This window comes from Macaca fascicularis, chromosome 13 (genome assembly GCF_037993035.2).
Source record: "Macaca fascicularis isolate 582-1 chromosome 13, T2T-MFA8v1.1".
NCBI classification, from domain to species: domain Eukaryota; kingdom Metazoa; phylum Chordata; class Mammalia; order Primates; family Cercopithecidae; genus Macaca; species Macaca fascicularis.
Genome location: NC_088387.1, coordinates 5,411,019 through 5,432,273, shown reverse-complemented (window position 1 = coordinate 5,432,273; position 21,255 = coordinate 5,411,019). Strand labels below are relative to the sequence as shown.

General features: G+C 46.6%; 1 protein-coding gene across 9 annotated transcripts in view; it reads right to left on the bottom strand.

Annotated features, from left to right (window-relative positions):
* Window positions 1–21,255, bottom strand: part of NPAS2 (neuronal PAS domain protein 2) — a 175,995-nt gene that overhangs the window by 50,483 nt on the left and 104,257 nt on the right. For 6 of the 9 annotated variants that reach the window (XM_045368487.2, XM_074011134.1, XM_074011135.1 and 3 more), the window contains exons 4-5: window positions 14,242–14,333; window positions 9,447–9,536 (exon numbers count right to left, since the gene is read on the bottom strand). In XM_045368487.2, the coding sequence (XP_045224422.1) occupies window positions 9,447–9,536; window positions 14,242–14,333 (182 nt within the window). The remainder of the gene's footprint in view (window positions 1–9,446; window positions 9,537–14,241; window positions 14,334–21,255) is intronic. The other 3 variants (XM_045368488.2, XM_074011136.1, XM_074011133.1) reach the window with 1 other exon arrangement.

The window sequence follows — 21,255 nt, the reverse complement described above, 5'->3', positions numbered from 1 at the left end:
CTTGAACTCCTGACCTCAGGTGATCCACCTGCCTCGGCCTCCCAAAGTGTTGGGATTACAGGCGTGAGCCATCAAGCCTGGCCCATTTAATTTGAATTGAAATTTAAATAGCCACATGTAGCTAGTGGCTATCATATTAGATATGCAAGTAAGAGCTCCCAGTGGACAGAGGAGACAGGCACCTCTCTCTTCCTCAGTTTCCCTCAATAAACTCATCCACTCTCAGAGCTTCAAACACAATCTGCATACACTTTCAGATTTGAATATCCAGCCAACTCTCTCATGAGCCAGCCTCAACCTTCCAACAGTCACTCACATGCGCCCTGGGGACCACAGATGCACACACGTCCCGAACATCAGCATTCTTTCCCACCCATACCATCTCCAACCCTTGTGTTTGCATCTCCATCAATGGTATCATCGGTTGGTCACCTGCCTGTCCCAGATACTCTGGTGGCATCTTTGTCTCCTCTCCTTCTCGTCCTTACCCTCAAACCAAACAGTGTCCAAATGCTGACCATTTTTCTCCCTCAAATTCTCTGCTCCATCCACTTCTATTTCTCCAGCCTCCACCCTAGTCCAGACCCCTATCCTCTCTTGCCTGGGAATGATTTGGCTAAACTGGTCTTACCACATCCACTTTGGTGCCTATCCAATTTGTTCTCCATCAGCAGTCAGAGAAGCTCACATCAGATCAAGTCCCAACTGTCCCTTGGCTTCCGACTGCTCCAGGAACAAAGCCTCAACTGCTCAACACACGTTCACGGCTCTTCACAGCTTAGCCTCCGCCTGCTCCGGCTCCCAGCATTTCTCTAACCCTTCCGAGCCTTTTTCCTCCAGTTTGCTCTCTGTTCTCCCTCTGAGCCTCACCTGGGCTATTCCCTCAGGCAGGAAGATGCTACACCCTGCCCTTGTGTTTAACAAACCCCTGTGCAATCTTTAGGTCCCTGCTTTGAAGTCACTTCCTCTGAGAAAGACCCAGGTGACACCCTCCACCCCCACTGATGATTTCAGGGCCTCTGAGGGGACAATGACCGCCTTGATGGGACATCAGGTGACTAGCATCACGGCAAAGCAAGTGAGAGCTCAGAGCTCAGGCTTGAAAGCAGGTTCTGGCCCTCCATGCCGCATTTTCCTCAGTTGCAAGATGAGGAAACCATGAGGGTTCCATGAGCTCACTTGCCTCCACTGCTGATAAAACAGTACATGGCAGACATTCAATAAATGCCAAGCGTGATCAGGCACTGAATGACCAGTTACAGAATGACGACAGGGGCACCTGCACCACGGTGACATTTTCCTGTACAGCTATGTGCTGACTGGTGCGCTCTGCCTCCCTCCCTCCACCGGGAGCTTCAGGAGAGCAGGGCCCAGTGCCTTGTTCACCACCACATCCCCGATGTCCAGGACGGTGCCTGGTCTTCGATAAGACTGCACTGACCAGCTGAAAAAATGGCGTGGCCAGCACTATGACAGGTATTAAAACAAGGTGCCCAGGGAACACTGCGGATGGTGTGCTGCCTCCAAAATGACAGGGTAGAGGAGACTCCTGGGGAACAATTCCCAAAAGGAGGAATCCTTGAGTGGGAACCGGGGGACAAAACGGTCTGCCAGACACGGTGGGAAGGTGCGCCAGATAGGGGGTTCAGCGTGCACAGAGGCGTGAGGTGGGCACCCTGACAGTACTGCAGGAAGGTGGGGAACAACAGGGAGGGTGAGAAGCCACGAAAGAGGAGGTCACACAGGGAAGCAGGGCCCAAATGAGAGAGGCCGCAAAGGAGTCAGGGCTCGACCCTGTGCCAGGAGGAGCCACGAAGTACCCGAAGGAAGAGGGTGGCCAAACTGCTCACGTATTTTAAGGAGATCCTGCTTGTGGTTTGGAGGGAGAGAGCACTGGAAGTCAGGCTGGAGACGGCCAGGGTCTCAATAGAGACAGGGGAAGGAGTGGAGAGGAGCAGACAGAGTCCCAGGCAACTCATCAGTATTGTAGTCTAACCAATGCTTGCTGAGAGCCACCACGTGCCAGCCGCCGTTGGGCACGGGGAAGACGCGTCGGGAAGCAGGTAGAACCCCTCGCTGCCTGCAGTCAGTGTTCCGGTGGGTGTGAGGACAGTGGACACGGCTTGGCGGCTGATCGGAGGACGGGAGGAGGGAAAGGAAGGACTCAGCGTGGCTTCCAGGCTCTGGCTCGGACCCACCGGCCTTTATCTTTATGGACTAAACTCTACCAGGATCGTCTCTCATCTATGCTACCATTTCTCATTCTGGCTTTCTCCAAGTTTCTTCGGATGTTCTGGTTTTATTTTAAGCCCATTCTCTCTAGTTTTTTTAGAAGATGACTCATGTTCACAGATGACAGTAGTCTTTCTTCTTAAAGATATTTCAACTACTTGAAAATGAAAACTAAGTGGCTCCATGGCCTCTTCTTGGAGGGCTCCATCTGAAGCCACTTCCCCTGACACTGGGTGTGGCAGAGAGCAAGGCTGGGTGGCTGCCTGGCCGGGTCGCTTGTGTGAGAGAACTTTACTGATATAGGTCCCAGGGCCAGTATCAGGCCACAGGTTCTGCACAGAATAAAGATGAATGCTGGATGCAAGTAGGGGCAGGTATGATATGTGGGAGGTTGCGAGGATGATGAATTAACACACAGAAAGGGCTCCAGACTGTGCTTGGCTCTTGTATGTATTTGCTAGTACGTTGCTATTACGCTATTTCCACATGCGGAAAACCAACACAAACAATGATCATTTGAAATTTTAACCCTAGTGCTTACAGGAGAGAAGATGACATCTACAGTTGAATGATCCCCTGAATGAGCTGAGTTCTGTCTATTAAAATAATAGCAGTTACGGAGACAAGGGAGGGAATGTGCCATCCACAGCCGTCTTCACAGCTGAGTCCCACGATCGGGAAGGTCACCTGCCTGTGGAGGTGGGCGGTCGCCTCTCCCAACTGCCTGATGGGCCTTGAACCAGCAGCACCAGTGCAGTGACACCCAGCTGTGTTAAATGAGCCTGTACTAAAAGCACACTGAGGCTGGGCTGGAAGAGGGCTGGATGGACACTTCCTCCCAGAGTGTCCCTGAGGCACTCTGGCGGTTTTGGCTGGAGATCTGTGCTGGCTGCAGCGAGAAGAGGGAATGGTGAGCAGCCCTGGAGAAACTTCACCTTGAGAAAAGAAGGGCTTAAGGGAAGTCACTTGGGGCTCTGGTCTCCCTAAAGGACCGGGAAGTTGGAGGCATATTTGATCCACTTAGATTCAGTTTAGATTCAAAGTCAAACTAATGGCCATACAGCTAAGCTTTCAGAAGGCATTGTAGAGAATGGCTTTGACTTTGTAATAGTAAGAATTAATTGCGATATAAAAGGTATGAATTATACAGAAAGAATCTCTGTTCATCAAAATGCCCTAAAAAGGGGGGAAAGGTAAGCCACAAAGTGAGACAGGATATTTGCAACACATACGTCTGTGGTATGGCCCAAAATTAAGGTTCTAAATTATATGCTGTCTTGGCATCTGGTAAAATTGGAAGGGCCTCAAATGGCCTAACTGCAGGCTCCCTCCCCACACAGATGAGGGCCCCCAGCCAAACCCCTTTCTTATCACGGCGGCAGGTACAGTTTCTGCTCATCCCTGAGTGGCAGGTTGTGGAATTATTCAAACAAGTGAATCACATCCTCTTGTGGGGACCGGGGGTCACCTCACCCTCTTGTTACTGCAGAGCCTGCCTCCCATAGCCTCTGCTGGTTCACTCTCTTCCCACGTGCAGCCCCCTGTGGCCCTGTGCGGTCCTCCTCTGGGCTGTGAGTCCCTGTGACTAATTAACTGCTCTTGGCCTCATCCAGTGTCAGCTGTGGAGTGTTCAGACATCCCCATTACCCTAGAGTGGGGTGAATGAGAGGCAGTTAAAACAATACCTGCCCACAGCTTGTGTCCGGATCGCAGAAAGCAAGCCTACTCATAATTGCAAGAAAAAACCCAATCAAAGAAGAGGATGTCCAAATACCTGAGCAGGTAATTCAGAAAAGATGGAATCTAAATAGTTGACAAACATACAGACACTCAGTCTCATTGGTAACTGAGAGAAAAGCAACGTAAAACTCCATGAGACACCTTCATGTACTAGACTGGCAAAAACAAGAAGTCTGACAATGCCAAGTTCTGATGCCACAGCACTGCGACGTCTCCACCTTGCTCGTGCAGGGCGAACTGGTGCCACCGCTAGGAATCATTCTGGCGTTATTTAGTCAAGGTGGAGGCAGAGCTTCCCTCAACCCAGCCATTCTCCGCCTAGTCAGTCCTCCAGGGATGCTTGCAAACGTTCATCAGGAAACACTACAGGATGTTCACGGAAGCACCTTCCAAGAATTCCTAACTGGGATGAATGCAGGAATTGCAGCAATAAGAAGAGCCCATAGCAGCTACATCTGCCAGTATGAGGCAGGCGCATTGCACAAACGATGCTGAGCAAAAGGAGAAGTCACAGGAGTCCATTTTCAATGATTCCATTTACATACAGCGAAACAAAAGGCGACACTAACTTAAGAGTTTAGCAGTGAAGTCAAAGTTGGTGAAACTACAAAGGAAAGCAAGCAAACAACGATCTTAAAAGTCAGGAAAATGGTTGCCTCCAAGTGGAAGGTGGGGGTGTGATGAAAAAGGGGCAGACAGGAGCTTCTGTGGTCTCAGCCGTGTTCTATTTCTTCACCTCAGTGACAGCTGCATGTATATTCACTTGATCAATTTAATACTGCACGTATGTTTTATACACACATCTGTATTTATGGTATATAAAAATCAAAAGGCATTAAAAAAAATGTTAACTAGAGGCCTGGAATCTTTTAATCCATGATCGACTCTAAGCTGCAGCCACACCTGTCAGGGCTCTGCTCCGACCCAGAGACACCTCTGACAAAATGACGTGGATCGGGTGGGAGCTTCCAGCAGGTGAGGGCAGGGTGGGGTGGGAAGGGCAGAGGGAGGCTTCCTGAAAAGCATGTCTCATGGTCTTGGCCTTGCTGCTGTGTTTTGCGGTAACACAGGCCAGGGGCTTTGGCTTTCCTTTTCTGGGACCTCCTCCTGCTGTGCCCCTTCCACAGGAACTTGGCTCCAAATCCCATTCTGGTTTTGTACTTTCTTCTCGCTGGGGCTTGTACCTGGCGAGCCAGCATGATATGGAGGTATTTTCTGGCCTGCAGATTTCTCCAGTTTTAGGAACACTTGTGCCTTATTTTCCTTGGGGAAGGTAGGGTTATCCATGCACATAGTTCTCACATCCAAGACACGCCCCACCCGTGGCAAGCTGCTTGCAGTTGCTCATAACCCCAGTTATGAATTCAGTCCCTCGTTCAATGAACACTTAGGCACATGGCAAATGTTCAGGGCTGGGGATATGATGTCTGCCTCAAGAGCTTAGCACAGTCCAGCTCATCAGACAACATCGCATTTATGAACAAATCAGAAAGTAACCCAGGAAGCTAACTTTCAAAAAGTCAAAAAAAAAAAAAAAAAAAAAGCGCAAACAGGAAACACGGATTATGCCTACTTTTGGTCTCTCATTTGGTTCCCTCAGCCATACTCTTTCCCCATTCTGTCCAAGGCACGTGACTCATGCCCCTGGCATCTCTCCTGCAAGGTTTTCATTCCAGAAGCTCCCGTGAGCCCTTGGCCTCCATTGTATGCACGTCTGTCTTGCTCATGTTCCTTGCCTGTGTCAATTCTAGACACCAAAATGTGCCGGTGTTGCCACTACTGAAAAATTCTCATTGTTATTGTTATTTTGTTTTTGAGACAGGTCTCACTCTGTCACCCCAGCTGAGGTGCAGTGGCGTGATCTCGGCTCACTGCAACCCCCTCCTCCCAGGCTCAAGCAGTTTTTCCACGTCAGCCTCTCAAGCAGCTGGGACTACAGGCACACGCCACCATACCTGACCAATTTTTGGATTTTTTGTAGAGACAGGGTGTTGCTGTGTTACCTAGGCTGGTCTTGGACTCCTGACCTCAAGTGATCCACCCACCTCAGCCTCCCAAAGTGCTGAGATTACAGACGTGAGCCGCTATGCCTGCCAGTTCCCATCTTAAAATCACTTTGCTTTGAGCTATTTTATTCTCGTTTTTTCTCTGCCAATTTGGTAAAGAAAGTTCTAGGCTATGTCATCAGAAACTGCTGTACAAAAATCTATCACACGAGCTTCTGTTACCTCTGAGATGCTGGCAGTGTGAAGGAAACAGAGAGCGACTTGAAGCCCCACAGCCTGAGAAGTGGGAAGGAATTCTGGCTGCTCTTGTCCCCTTAGAATGGCTCTCCAATCCCCAGCCACACAAGGGGCGTGGGATGGGACCCTGGCAGGCCAGCCTGTGCTTGGTGTGACACCAAGAGGGGCACTGCTGCCGGGGTCCCCAGCCTCCTACCCTCTGCTACCCTGTGTCCCGATCTCCATGAAGAAGAGCCGCTTCTTCCTCGAGGACTGACCACCACCTCTCAGCTCCTCATTCTCCCTTTCGGAGCCCCACACCCTGAAAACATCCAGCTTTACTGTGTCCTGTACAGGATTCTGAGGAGTGGTTAAGGACCAAGCTCTGGAACCAAAGTGCCTGAGTTCAAATCCCAGCTCTTCCCTGGCTGGCTGTGGAACCTTGGGTACATTGTTTAACCGCTCTGTGCCTCAGTTTCATCATCTGTGAACTGGGTAGCTACGTACTTCATAGGATCCATAAGGATAAGGAGAGCAAACATAATACAGCCTCGCTCCGGGCCGGGCATGGTTCTGTGCGCCTACACATACCAACGCATGTGAGTGACTCTTAATGGGTGCCTGCTACACTGTAAGTGCTCAGTGTTAGTCACGCAAGGTTTAATGGGTGAAATCTCTCGACAAAATTGCAAACTCCAAAGGAAAGACAACCTCACAAGTTTTGAAATGTTGCATCATCTGTGGAAAGGACCTGTGCTCACAAGGAGTCATATTTAATCATTAAGTATGTATCTAAATAAACCAAACCAAAATCAGAATTCCTAAATGATGACCCAAATCCTGGGCACCAGAAAGACACCAGAGCAGAGTGGTGACCAAGCTGGGTTCTGTAGTCAGCTGCCCCCAGGGTAAGCCCCGCTCTGCGCCTCACTGCCTGGGTCACTGGGGCTTCCTCGCCATAGTGGAAGTCATGGAGGTCTCACTCCCAGATCCGCTCCTCTGCCCAACCAGCTGTATGCTGACTGCACCAGGGAAGTGTCCATCCTCAGCAGCCTTTGCCTACCCACTTGCAGAGGAGGATCCTGGTGAAAACTGGACAATGAAAGCTAAAAGTAAATTGCAGTTAAATGTGGGGGCTGCCCGGCCCAGGCTCACCTGCACCAGGGAATTGAGGGCTGACTCCGTGTCTGGGCATGGGTATAGACACAGACTCTTAGTTTGCATTCGAGTGGGTCCAGCATTGATAAATCAGAGTCGGGTCATTTTTGGCCCTTGTAGAGTTAGAAAATAACTTATGAAAGTGGTCCTAAATTGCTCCGTAATTTCAGGTCGGAAGAATTTGCCTCTTACTTTCTAAATCCTGTCCGCCACGTACAGCAACTGGGTCATCAGATAATTACAAGAGTGTAAAGCAGAACAGTGTAAATCCTGTTTACCCAAACAGCTCTGGCTCCTGTCTCTCATTCCCAGGTCAATAAGCAGGCCACGTGTGGTTGCTTTCAGTCAGTGCCTACCACTGCCGAACCCTTGCCATTCAATACAAAACACAAGCGCCCTCCAAAGAAGTACCCCAGCTCCTCTTCTGTCCTTAGACACGCTCAGATCAGCCCAGCTTCTCTGGGGTGATGATGGGGGTCATTTCTGTATTAATGGTGGCAGCCCTATCACTGGCCTCCTGGCCAGAGATGAAAATCAAGGTGCAGCTGCACCCCCAGCTTCCTCCTTCAGGCTGAGCGAGGATGAGCCTCTTCTGACGGCTATCGAGAAGAGAGAGCCCCCCTGCTCCCCGCCACCAGCCTGACGCACCCTTGTTTTAGGAAATGGGCTGGAACACAAAGGGGAGACAGATTAGGTTAGATGAGGGCCTAATGGGAAGGCATCTGCTTAGCAACATAAAAAATGCTTTTGCGGGCCACGGCTCAGTGAATGCAAAGAAAAATGTAGGCGGCGCTTTGATCCGCACGCAGCATCGTTTGCAGAAACGGTGGGACGAGGGAGTGGCTTCCAGGGAAAGGTATGGCCCAGGATGATGTGGGCCCTGGGCCACCAGCAGGGCAGGGCTCATCACCCCAAGGCAGATGGAAGCCGCCCATGGAACAAGGCCACACTGCTCCCTGGGCAGGTGCAGCTAAGGAGAGGGAGCCACAGTCCTCCAGTATCATCCTGGCCCAAGCTTTCCTATGTGGGATCCCGGGGCACGCTTTCCCCTTTTCGTCACATAAACTGAGTGCCCATCCATGGATGAGCAGGTGCGGGGGGTGCTGGGGAAGGTCTGGGCTGGACAGAGGACAGAAGAGAGAGGACGTTTCGTTCTTGTCCATCACACTTGCTGTTCCTGGTACAGCTGTCATTCTCACTCAGGCTCTGTAGGAACAGGCAATGGTGTGGCAGGAGATGGGAGCCTGGTCAGATGCCCATGAAGAAGCCTCAAAGGTGGCTCCTCCACCAGCCAGGTACAGACCCATGAGTCACTGAGTCAGGGCTTACCAGAGAGCCAGCAAGGCTTATGCAGAGAGGAGGGAGGGAGGGAGGGAGGACAAAGGCAGAGGGAGGAGGGAAGAAGAAGGGAAGGAAAGGAGGGAAAGAGTGGGGAGGGACATCTGTCAAGGCCTGTGACCATACCACAACCCCTTCTGCCATCCTGGAGCATCCATCGTGCACTCCTGGAATGCAAAGCCAACCCTCTCCAGGTCCACCCAGACACTCCTCACTCCCCAAGGCCTTCCAAGACATCAGTCTTCCCAGAGCAGTTCAACCGCCAGGAACCAGCCGTGCTGCCGAACCCTGACCACCACTAAGTGTTGCTACCCACCTGCAACCTCAGACAGGTCCCAAGTAAGCCCCAAACCATGTTTCAACCCAAGTTATCTGTTGTCCTCTCCCTGGATCAGCTGTCAGGTGACCCTGGATGTCTGTCAGCCTCCATGATGGCTCTGAGCTCCACTAACAGTGCTGTGACTCTCTCATCAGTCCCCATTTCTGACCCAGGAAAAGAATCTGTAGCCACAACTCCCACTCCAGGCCTTGCCTGTTCCAGGATGGCACACGTCTGCATCTGCCCTTTTCCTGGAAGGCTCCTGGGACCTTGACCTCGGCCTGGTCCTGTCCCCAAAACTCAGTAGTCCTTTACTCTCCACCCCCTTCTCACCTGCAGCCCCCTGACACCTGCACCACCTCCAATCTGAGATCTAATGACTCTCAACAGAAACATGATAATGTGAACCAGTAAAGGCCACTGGAGCAGAAACTCACCGGTAAATGCCCAAGGAGAGGCGTGATACTGTCAGAGACATAGATGATGCTGCCGTCTGTTGTCACCGCGATAATGAAGCCATCTAATGCCTGTGGAAAATGCAACATTTGAAAGCTCCTTAGCAATGCTTTTATGGAGCAGCATGTCACCGAAGCAGAGGACACTATTTCAGGACACTGGCTTTGTTTTATAATCCTCAGAATATTTCCATGAATAACCTCACGGCACTTCTTGGCCTTCCACGGAGGACAGCTTCTTACAGAGAATGTGTCTGGCCCAGGAGAAGCATTTGCAAAAGCACTACAGGATCAGTGAAAAATGTGACCTAGTGGCATAATAAAATAACATTTAGCCATGGAAATTCCCTAAGTAGGTTTAATGATAAGCACATTATTAGCCTGACTCAGAAATACCACCATTGCCATTAGAAAACATCAGCCATAGCTGATGGTTCCCATCTCCCTACTCCTGCCATCACTGAGTTCAATGGTAAACATTTGCCCTGATAAAGACATCAGACCTAACAGATGCATGAAAAACAGAAAGTGTGCCTGTTGGCCGAGGTGGGCCTCTGCTCACATTCATTGCCACAAGAGAAATGCCCACTGAAGGAACTGCTTGTAAAGAACATTCACATGATTCTACAGGGCTGGGTGGGTGTGGGGGTTGCGTAACTCAACTGGATCCATAAGCATTTCAGAATGTCTGAAAAATTCATGCATTTGAAAGTCTCTACTGAGTGCCTATTCTATGCTGGGTACACTGTCCTGGGTGCTTGTGATATAACAGGTTGAAGGGGGACAATGCTTTCTCATAAAGCAGACACTTTTGCTCATTTTTTTTTTTTTTTTTTTTTGAGATGGAGTCTCACTGTCGCCCAGGCTGGAGGACAGTGGCATGATCTCGGCTCACTGCAACCTCCGCTTCCCAGGTTCAAGCGATTCTCCTGCCTCAGCCTCCCAAGTAGCTGGGACTACAGGCACACGCCACCATGCCCAGCTAATTTTTGTATTTTTAGTAGAGAGGGTTTCACCATGTTGGCCAGGCTGGTCTTGAACTCCTGTCCTCAAGAGATCCGCCTGCCTCAGCCTCCCAAAGTGCTGGGATGACAGGTGTGAGCCACTGCGCCCGGCCACTTTTGCTGGTTTTAGATTATTTACTGGGATTTATTTTGGTGTGGGTGCTTGTAATGCTTTCATAAGATGTATCTGAAAGTTGATTTCTAAAACAAAGACGACATAATTCAGCAGAGAATAGGATCATAGTAGCAACTGGCTGTCTAGGTGAAGGGGAGGAGTGCCAGTGAAGGGGAGGAGACTAGAAATGAAGCCTACCTCTCCAAGTCTTTAAGGGAATAATAGGCCCAGGGAGACTTTCACTGGAAACCTGTCACTGTCGATTCACTGACTTTTTCTTTGAAAGACTATCTTTCCCGAATCTGGAAATTTTTCCGCTTAGGAAAAAAAGTGAAATATGTGCTTAGAAAGCTCTGGAAACATGTTGCATGCACTCAACTAGATGGTCACATGATGTCTGAGAATCTGCATGGACGAAAGGGCGTTCATTCTTTCACGTGAGGAGGGTGTGGTTAAGTGTGTGGCAGCAGGAACCCGGGAGAGGCCAGGAGCAGTGTGTGAAGGGTACCTTTGTAGCATATGCCGAAATGGGAAAGAGTTCTTTCAACCAGGAAAGTTAACACTAGACTCATTTATTATTTTACACTGACAGCTGGCAGGATTTAGACTGAAGAACAGATTCAAGTATGTTTCTTAAATGGACCTCATCCTCTTGGATGACATCAGTGGTTCTCAACTGGGAGCAATTTCGGTAATGTCTGGAGGCATTTTTGGTTGTCACCACTGGAGTGGGTGGTGTTGGCATCTAGTGCTGCCAAATATCCTGTAATACGCAGGACAGCCCCCATGACGAAGAACTACCAGGTCCAAAATCACCATAGGGCAAGATTGAAAAACGCTGGGTTAGATTTGTGAGTTACGGTAAACGAAGCAGTACATCCCAGGAACTTTTCCTTCCCAAGTATTTTTCTAAAAATGTTTTGAAGTCATCTTGGCAGCCCTCTAGGAGGTGAATTTTTTTAAGGGGTAAGGGTACTGTTGATGACATCAGTGAGACTTTTCTGGAAAAAGCAGATTGGAAAGCTGGGTAAAGCCAGGGCAGTGCAAATGGTCTTGCACAGTGAGCCCATGTCCCTCCTGAATGTCTAAAGCAAGCGGGTGTTAAAAAGCTGAAGGTATTTATAGACGGAAGATAACTTTCATCAGCTCATTGGCATTTCCATCAACTCTATGAGAGCTGCACTGAGTCACTGCTTTAAGAAAGCTTGCTATGGTTCTGGAAGTCCCATCAGTAGCATCTGAAAGGGATTCAACAGCAAGAGATTACAAAGTGCTGTGCCTCTCTCCATGGAAGGGTGATTTTCACTGGGGTGTCTCCAAAGCAGCCATAATGGCTCAGAATTCGATACCCGCCCCACACTAGAGGGAAATGAAACCTTCCCTTTCTGCTAATTCCTGAATCAGCTGGAACATTTCTTGTGTTCTCTGGGACAACCTCTGGGCTAAGAGATTGCTTTTCTGATTAAAATTCAGAAATTCCACAAGCTCCCTATTCCCCGGGCCACAGGCACTTGGTCTCCTCTTGAGTGAAATTGTTCCAATGCTGGTAGCCACAGTCTTTGCCAGCTGATACTTTCCCAGCTCAGCTGGTCTGCAGCCAGGTCAATTTTGTTTTTTCAAACTTCACAGCTATGTGAGTCCCCCTGGAGTCTGGTTTTGTGCCTCTTTGAGAGAAGATGGAAGAAGATGGGAGTCACATCTGGAGGGCATTAGCAGTTCCCTAGAGACATGATGGATGGGTTCTCTCCTGGGCTCTGTCCTCATTTTAAAAAGGGAACATCCTGGCCACTAAGGCATGGCACCTGGATTCTTCACAGTCTCTGAAAAAAACAGAGGGAGGTGCAGCTGGAGAGAGACCCATGCTATGGGAAGGTTGCACCGGACAATGATGACATCACCCTGGAGGCTCTCCGTCTCCCGCAACCACAGCTGGGGCTCAGGCCATCAGGAAGGAGATGCTAGAAGGCTCCAGTCACTCAGCACTAGGTCTGTGTCTACTGAAGAGCCACAGGTTGGAAGAGAAGCCTGACACAGTCAGGGTCAGCAGTACTAGTTGGTGGACTTCCCAGACCACTCACAGCTGCCATTCACCCAGAAGGCCTGCTGGTTGTGCAGCTTAATTTCAGATCCAATTCATTCATCTAGCATGATTTCCTTTCCACCGGCTTCTAGGAGTCCACACCGGGAGCAAGGAAAAGCGTATAAAGACTATACAAATATCAATCTTCCTTGTCTAGAAATTCCAGTCTCCTGAATCTCAGTCCTGTCTTCTAGCCCCGAAATGTATTCATTTTTAACTTTACAAAAGCCCTATTTCCTCAAATACTTTTGATAGTTTGAAACTCACTGGGAAAAAAAAAAAAAAAAAGGTTGTGCTACAGGCTCTTAAAAAAAGGCTGCTGCTATAGGGTTATGTGTTTTAACTACTTTTCCATAAGAATTAAAAGATAAATCGATTTATGTAAATTAGCATAATGATACATTAATTCAACATTTCACAAGCTGCTTTAAATTTAACATACTTAAAAATGCATTGCTTCTGCAGAAAGTTCTGTATTTTCTTTAAATATAGTTCACATGTAGATTTAAGTATCTTTCATCTTATGCAAATGTTCATTAATGCGTTTACATTTCATAATATTTGGACATCTTCATTCTGGCATTTTCTTACTCCAGTACTTTGTTTTCTGCAAGTTAATCTATGTAAATTGAAGTTTACATCAGTCTTATATAGGCACATAAGATATGAGAGAGAAAGATTTATCCCCAGAAGCCACTCTCCAAACACCCTGCCAGGAACCACTGGTCACAGCCGGCATCTAACTTCCCTTTGCTGAGCTCATCTGTCCCAGTTCACCTCTTCTTGGTTGCAGGCCTGGATATGCCTCCCTGGAGCTTTTTCTGCTCCACTGCCATGTCCATATACTCCAAAACTTATCCCAGGTGAGAAGCCACAGCACCTTGGCAGCTGTTTCTGTAGAGGCTTATGCTCATCTGTACTGAGGAGTTTCACCCATATACAAAGATACGATGTTGAGATCAGCCAGGTTTTCACAAATACAGCCCTATAGATGAGTATGGGGCCTCTGACCCAGAAGGAGGAACATGAGCATCTCACTCAGCACAGAAAGGGCGTGAGCCGGATGGGGAGGCACGGGGTCCCTGTGGCTAACATCTGTACGCCATGTGGACGTAATATGAGTTCAAGTTCAAAGCATATCTTTAAAAGACAACTTTTAATTTCAAGACGTGTTTCTACTAAGAGAAAACGTATCATCATAGCAGTCTAAAGAGAAGACTCTGAGTCAAATGACAGTGCCAGCTGATTCATCTTCCCTCTGTCCTTCCCCTCTCTCTACCCACCTCGAACCCACCCTTCCTGACTCCCTAGCAAAGTGTCCTCTGGTTGTGACACCATCAAGGGGCTCATCCTGTGGTCACTGTAGTGAAAGCACGTGACCACATTCAATTTTGGGATTCTTGTTGACATGGCCCACAGGCAACAGCAGGCAGAGAGCCTCAGGGAGGGCATCTGTTTCAAAGCCAAGTCTTCCCTGGATCAAGAACGGTAGTTTCCTTTGGGCACAGGGGCTTATCTGCAACAAGTAGCTACATTTTCACTGGCAACTGTTGAAGCGATTTTGAAAGTGCGTTTCACCTCCAACATCAGCTGGGTGAATTCTTCATTACTGAGGAATGAAGGCTTCCAGTCCTGCTGAATGTCACAGATTTCCGTTTGCGCTGAGACTTCTAAAAAAGAGACACAAATAAGCCTTTATAGTCAATGGCACCTAGAAGTTGGAATTAACAGATGAAGCACATGTTACTTCTGTGTAATTTTGTGTAAACTTCTGTGTAGTTTAATTTAAGAAGCCAGCATAAGGAAATATGTTACCCTGATTTCCAAGGACTGGGAGCTTTGAATGTTCTCACCTCCCTTAATGAGGCTTTAGGGAGGATCATCCCCCACCTTCTCTATGGCTGGGGTGCCTGCCCTTACAGGTGGTACCACAGCCCTGAATGTCTACATGACGAACTCCGTCGCCAACAGTTGGAATTAGGTAGTTGCCACCTATGAAGGCAACAGGAACAAACACTGGGATGGTTGTGACACCTTCCTAAGTGGCTTCTTCATGGTCCAGGTGAAGCAAAACACTTCACAGACCTGGGATTTAAAAAATTCCAGAAACATCTTAGGCATGTGGAAAATAACCCACTGTGTTATACAGAATGTACCATATTTTTCCGCACTTCCGTTACTGAAATACAGTGCGCTATACCCATACACAGAATGTACTCTCCTCAAAACTTTTAGGGGTTAATCTACAGTTCATCCATTTCACGCAACTGCCTTGTACTGAAGACATTATGCGCATTTATAAATTCAAATAGTCATTGGCCTACAAGGGGTTCCTTAAATATTTTAGTTCTGCATTTTTACAGAATGTTTTGTTCTATTATTAAATTATTTCTGATAAGATAATTACAGGTAGCTCAAATGCAATATCAAATACGTTTGTTTTTCCTTCTGTTTATCCTCCATCTTAAACCAACATTTTGCTCCATTTCATGTAGTAATAGGTTTCTTCAGAGACTATTTCCTCAGTGCTAAAGAACATAAGACTCGTATCTCAGAGAATAAAACTAACCTGTTTAATAACTTCCTGGAGAATGCAAATGGTCCAGGCAGATAATCCATCAACTTTAAGCCAGGAGAAAGATTTCAAGGCTCTCTCCTTTGGGCTTGTGTTTTTGATAATCTCTTACATGGAGCATGAGGAATGCACTCTGCCATTTGAATGAATGAATCTGAGTGAATGCAGCAGCTACTCATGAACAAAGGATGTAAAGAACTGAGTTATGGCCGGGCGCGGTGGCTCACGCCTGTAATCCCAGCACTTTGGGAGGCAGAGGAGGGCAGATCACGAGGTCAGGAGATCGAGACCATCCTGGCTAACATGGTGAAATCCTGTCTCTACTAAAAATACAAAAAAAATTAGCCACGCGTGGTGGCGGGCGCCTGTAGTCCCAGCTCCTCGGGAGAATGAGGCAGGAGACTGGCGTGAACCCAGGAGGCGGAGCTTGCAGTGAGCCGAGATCGAGCCACTGCACTCCAGCCTGGGCGACAGAGCCAGACTCCGTCTCAAAAAAAAAAAAAAAAAAAAAAAAAAAAAAAAAAGAGCTGAGTTGTGCACGTGACCCTGTAAACCCCCACTTGTTCTGAAATCCAACGTTCCCAGCAGTGCTCGGCTCCACCAGGAAGGTTCCTTCCTTCAAGATGTCAGAAAGAACAAGTTGCTGCTGCTGTTATACAACGTTGGATTTTTGTCTTTGTGATTTTAAAGCGGCACAAGAGAGCCGCTGTGAGCCTTTGGTAACTGAACACTGGAAGAAACCCCGGAGAGGAAGCTGTGCTGGTGGTCAGGCAGCCAACGACACTGAGAGGGCCCCTGGAGGAAGGGCCGCACTGTGGGGACACACCCAGTGCCAGGTGTCGTACGCACATGGTGGAACGCAGCACGGGAAGTAGAGGCAGGTGCTACATGCACATCTTGGCCAGAATCTGTTCTGTGGTGCTGGCCGAGACGAGGAAGAGAGGGTGCAACTCCCACCTCTTCAAACAAATGGTTGCCACAGTTTGGCCACTTAGAAAAGAGAGGGATGGAAGATGTGCTACAATATTAACCTCACAAATGCCTTTCCTCTTCTCCCCAATATGCACACTCAACTGTCAGACTCTTTTGACCACGAGGATCAAACTGCAGATTACCTGTCTGTCTAGTAGAGGAGTCTTTGTGGCAGCCCAAATTTCATTTAGATAGAGATCCACTCAACGTAACGGTGAAGGAAAAGGAAAGACCCACTTCTTTAACCTCAGTAATTTTTAGATCATTCTGTATGACTGGGTATTTTGTCAACGCTAGCATAGTAATACCGAAAGCAGCCATCTCATTCACTTTGTATTTCAACAATTGAATTAGTCTCCTTGGAAGTGAAGGTTCAGTTCATAGCATATTAAAAAAAATATGTTAGATACGATGTCTCAAATCGAGGAAAAAATGTTACACTGGGAAATAAAATTCAGTGTTACGGTCAAAGTGGTTTCCAAATTTCCAGGGAAACAAAACCACCTGAGAGCCACTTTTGTAGGAAAACATTGTGATTAAGAGCCAACCCCCAGAATTCTACTCCGGTATCACCTATAGCCATTTCCTAGCGTGCTCAACTCCCGACGGCTCCTGGTATATCTGAGTAATAAGCAGTATATGTTTGAGATGTATGTGCTCAAATAAAATCCTGGAAAATTGGGCAGAAATTCCACAGCTGTCCTGGGTAAATATTACCCTGTTCAACAGGGAAATTTCTCCTTATTCTACAGCTCTCCCCACCTCACCTTCCATCCATGAAGACAGACACATTAAAGAGGTGTGAATGAGGAATGGGATTTAATAGTAGGAGAAAATTTCATTAGGTCAGCTTGAGACTCACTCAGGAAGAGGGTAACGCGTAGGCCAGCCTGACCCTGGAGAACATTTAGATGGATGTAGATAAGGATGTCCGATATGTCCTGCTATTTACAGACTTTAGGGATGTCTATCTTACAATAGCTACTGTTACAACATTTTGCTACAAAGAATCGTGATCAGATTCTCATTTTGATTTGTATTACTTGTACAGTTCAGGATTACAATTTATTTCCCAAGCTGAGAAAACAAACAATGCTGAAAGATTATTGGGGAAAGAGCTAAATAATTATAGCAACTACTTAGACCTAATCATCTGTCCTTACTTATCATATGGTCTGCCTTTAGCATGAAGGCAGGAAGCATGTTGAAATTCATAGTTCTTAACCCTCACTGCACGCCGGAATCACCTGGGGAGCTTTAAAAATGCTGATGCCTGGGCTTTACCTGACCACCTGCTGGTGAAAGGCTCTCCACCCTCTACAACAAACAGCCCTGATTTGCAGTGTTTGCCCCTTTCTGTGGTGTAGATATGCCTACCATGGCTGATTTCAAGCTACCAACTTTGGCAAAACTCCTGAAAATTGAACAATCTTCTCTTGCAAGCTGGTATCCCAGTATGGTCCCACCCCTAGAGATCGTGACATATTGGTCTGTGTGGGGTTACCTGGTAATATGTAGTTTTCAAAAGCTCTTCAGGTGATTCAAATATGCACACAAGGTTGAGAACCAGTAGTCTAAATGGACACACTCAGGAACAGCTGTAGTGCAGCTGTGGTATAAACAGCCACAAGAAGCCCTGCAGATCACCTCTCGTGGAGGAGCCATAGAGTGTAGCGCTAAAAAGCTGGGGTCTGGAGACAGGCTGCTGGGTTTAGATTCCACGTTTTCCTGGCTGTCTGAGTTGGATGAGTGACTTGACCTTGTGTGCCTCATCTGTGTGATGGAACTAACTCGAAGTGCTGCCATGGGCCGGGCGCGGTGGCTCACGCCTGTGATCCCAGCACTTTGGGAGGCCAAGGCGGGCAGATCACTTGAGGCCAGGAATTTGAGACCAGTCTGGCCAAAGTGGCAAAACCCCATCTCCACTAAAAATACAAAAAATTAGCCAGATGTGGTGGCACGTGTCTGTAATCCCAGCTACTTGGGAAGCTAAGGCAGGAGAATTGCTTGAACCTGGGAGGCGGAGGTTGCGGTGAGCCAAAATTGCCCCACTGCACTCCAGCCTGGGTGACAGACCAAGACTCTGTCTCAAAAAAAAAAAAAAAAAAAAAAAAAAAAGCGCTGCCACGAAGAGGAGCTTTATGTAGAGGAGTTCCTGTATGTAGAGCTCGTAGAATATTGCGCAGCTCACAGCAAGCCCTGCATAGATGCTTACGGTCAGTATTCTCTACTCTGTTGCAGATGTCTGCAGAGTTCATGTCCATTTGGATTGCAAGTAAAGTGATTGCTTTGCTTTTTTGCTTTAGTCCAAGTTTTGCTCTAACAACTCTATTTCCCCAAAAAATGTTCCATGAATTGTCTGCTTTCTTTTGAACACGAAATCAGAGACGGGTGAGATCCTGGCATGATCCTGGTTGTGTTTAAGTGGGTTGTGAGGACTAGACCTTCGTCTTATGAAAAAGGCGAGCTGAAGCAGGCTCTCCCGGTGTTTGGAGGCTGCATTTCTGCTGACTGATCCTTTCCAGGACCCAGATTTGACAATTCTGTCATTCCACAGTGGACAGAGCGCGGCATAAATGTCAGGCTGACGAACTTGATCCCAGCTGTCCTATTTAACAGCTGTCCTGCTTCTCAGTGGCACTGACCTAGTTTGAGTAATTTGCACAAAATATCTTGGCAATCAAACCAACCTGCTATTTCACTTGGCTAAATCATTATTTAGGAAATATAACCATTTTGATTAAATTATCAGGGCGATCAAATACTGCTGTAACACTTCATTCCAATCCTGCTTGATTGGTCTTCCCTGACTTTTAACAAAAGCAATTAACATGTTCTTTACTCTCTCCTGGGCAGCTTTGGAAAAAAATAATATGAGGATGTATCATTACTGTCACATTTTTAATAGGTAGATATGATCATCAAAGAAATAATAAAAGAATAAGAAGTATAATTAAACTTTCTGATGTCCCAGCCGCACCCTCTTTCATGAAATCATCTTGTCTAGGAAAATGTTCAGTGGAAGAGACACATCACTGCCTGTGTGGAAGAACTGTAATTATTTCCTCACGAAGTCTGGCATTTCTGACTTATTATGTTTGGTGTCATGATTAAAGAGAAAAGAATTCTGCTCTTCCTGCTTGCTAATAGGTTCAGAGCCCTCTCCACTATTCTGTGACTTTTTGTAACATCCTGGGTGACTGGCAGGGTAGGTGCGATCACACTAACAGGTAAAAGGGTTTGAAGGAGAGGAAAAGGGAGAGAAAATGATTTGAGAAAGACATGAGTTCAAGGATGGGTTCAAGCGGCATATGCAGGCAATCATGTGATGGAATATTATACACTAATGAAAGGAACCAGCAACAGCACTGGAAGAATGGGAGGAATCTCTAAACATCATGTGCATAATTCATGGTTCCATCTGAATAAGGCCCCAACAGGCAAAACCAACCTATGGGGTTAGAAGTCAGCACAGAGGTTCCTTCTTTTGGGAAAGCAGAGGAAGACAGGAAGGGGCTTCTATTTCTTGATCTGAGTCGTTGGTTCCCTGGCTGTGTCTGCTTTGTGATAATTAATTCAACTGTATAGTTATGATATGTATAGTCTCTGTATGTGTTACTTTTATAAAGTATTACAAAGTTAGAAAAAGAATGGAGTGGCAGGATAACTGGAAATCCACATGCAAAAGGATGAATTTTCACAGCCTACCTTACAACATCTACAAAAACAAACACAAAATGGATCAAATATCTATGCTTAACCTAGTTTAAAATTATAAACCTCTTGGAAGAAAACATAGATATAAATCCTTATTACCTTAGATTAGGCAACGGTTTCTTAGATAGGATGCCTCAAGCACAAGCAATCAAAAGAAAAAAATAAATTGGACATTAACAATTAAAATTTAAAACCTTCGTGTGTCAAAGAGTATCACTTGAAAAGTAAAAAGACAATCCACAGAATGGGGCAAGATACTTTCAAATTCTATACCAGATAAGGGTCTAGTATCCAGAATACATGAATAACTCTTACCATTCAGGCATAAAAAGAAAAATCAATGATTTAAAAACGGGCCATGGATTTGGACATTTCTCCAAAGAAGATATATAAATGGCCAATAAACACATGAAAAGATCATGAAAAGGAAAACATCATTAGTCATTGGGAAATTCGAATCAAAGTCATATAAGATACCACTTCACACCCACTAGGGAGATGGTATTAATAATAGTTATAATAAAAAAAGACAGTAACAAGTGTTGGCAAGGATGTGGAGAAATTAGAACCCTCATACATTGCTGCTGGGAATGTAAATTGGTACAAGCCACCTTGGAAAACAGTTTGGCAGTTCCTCAAAAAGTTAAACACTACCATTTAATGCAGCAATTCCCCTCCTAGGAATACAAACAAGAGAAGTGAAAAATATATATCAACTTACAGATTTGTACATGAATGTTCACAGCAGCATCATTCATAATTTCCAAAAATTGTAAACAACCCAAATATCCATCAACTGATGAATGGTTAATCAAAATATGGTATTAATATATCCATACAACGGAATACTGTTGGTCCATAAAATGGAATGAAGTACTCCTGAGTGCTAAAACACAGATGCTAAGTGAAAGAAGCCAAATACAAAAGACCACATACCGTATGATTCTATTTGTATAAAATGCCTAGAATAGGGGAATTGATAGAGACAGAAAATAGATTAGTGGTTGGCAGGATCTGGAGGGAGGGGGAAGAACGGGAAATGATCGCTAATGGATACAGGGTTTCTTTTCCGGCGTGATGAAATTAGATAGCGGTGACGGTTACATCACCTTGTGAATAAGCTAAAGACGCCTGCACTCTACACTTTAAAATGGTGAATTTTATGGGATGGAAATTATATCTCAATAAAAACACAATGAATGTGACATTAAGAAAATACATTCTTTTCACTGTATTTTTTCATGATGTAGCTTCAAAGACCAAAGAGTTCGAGGGCAGTGGCAGAGAGGGACGAAAAGACCCATATGGTCTGATCCCACAGGAAGTGA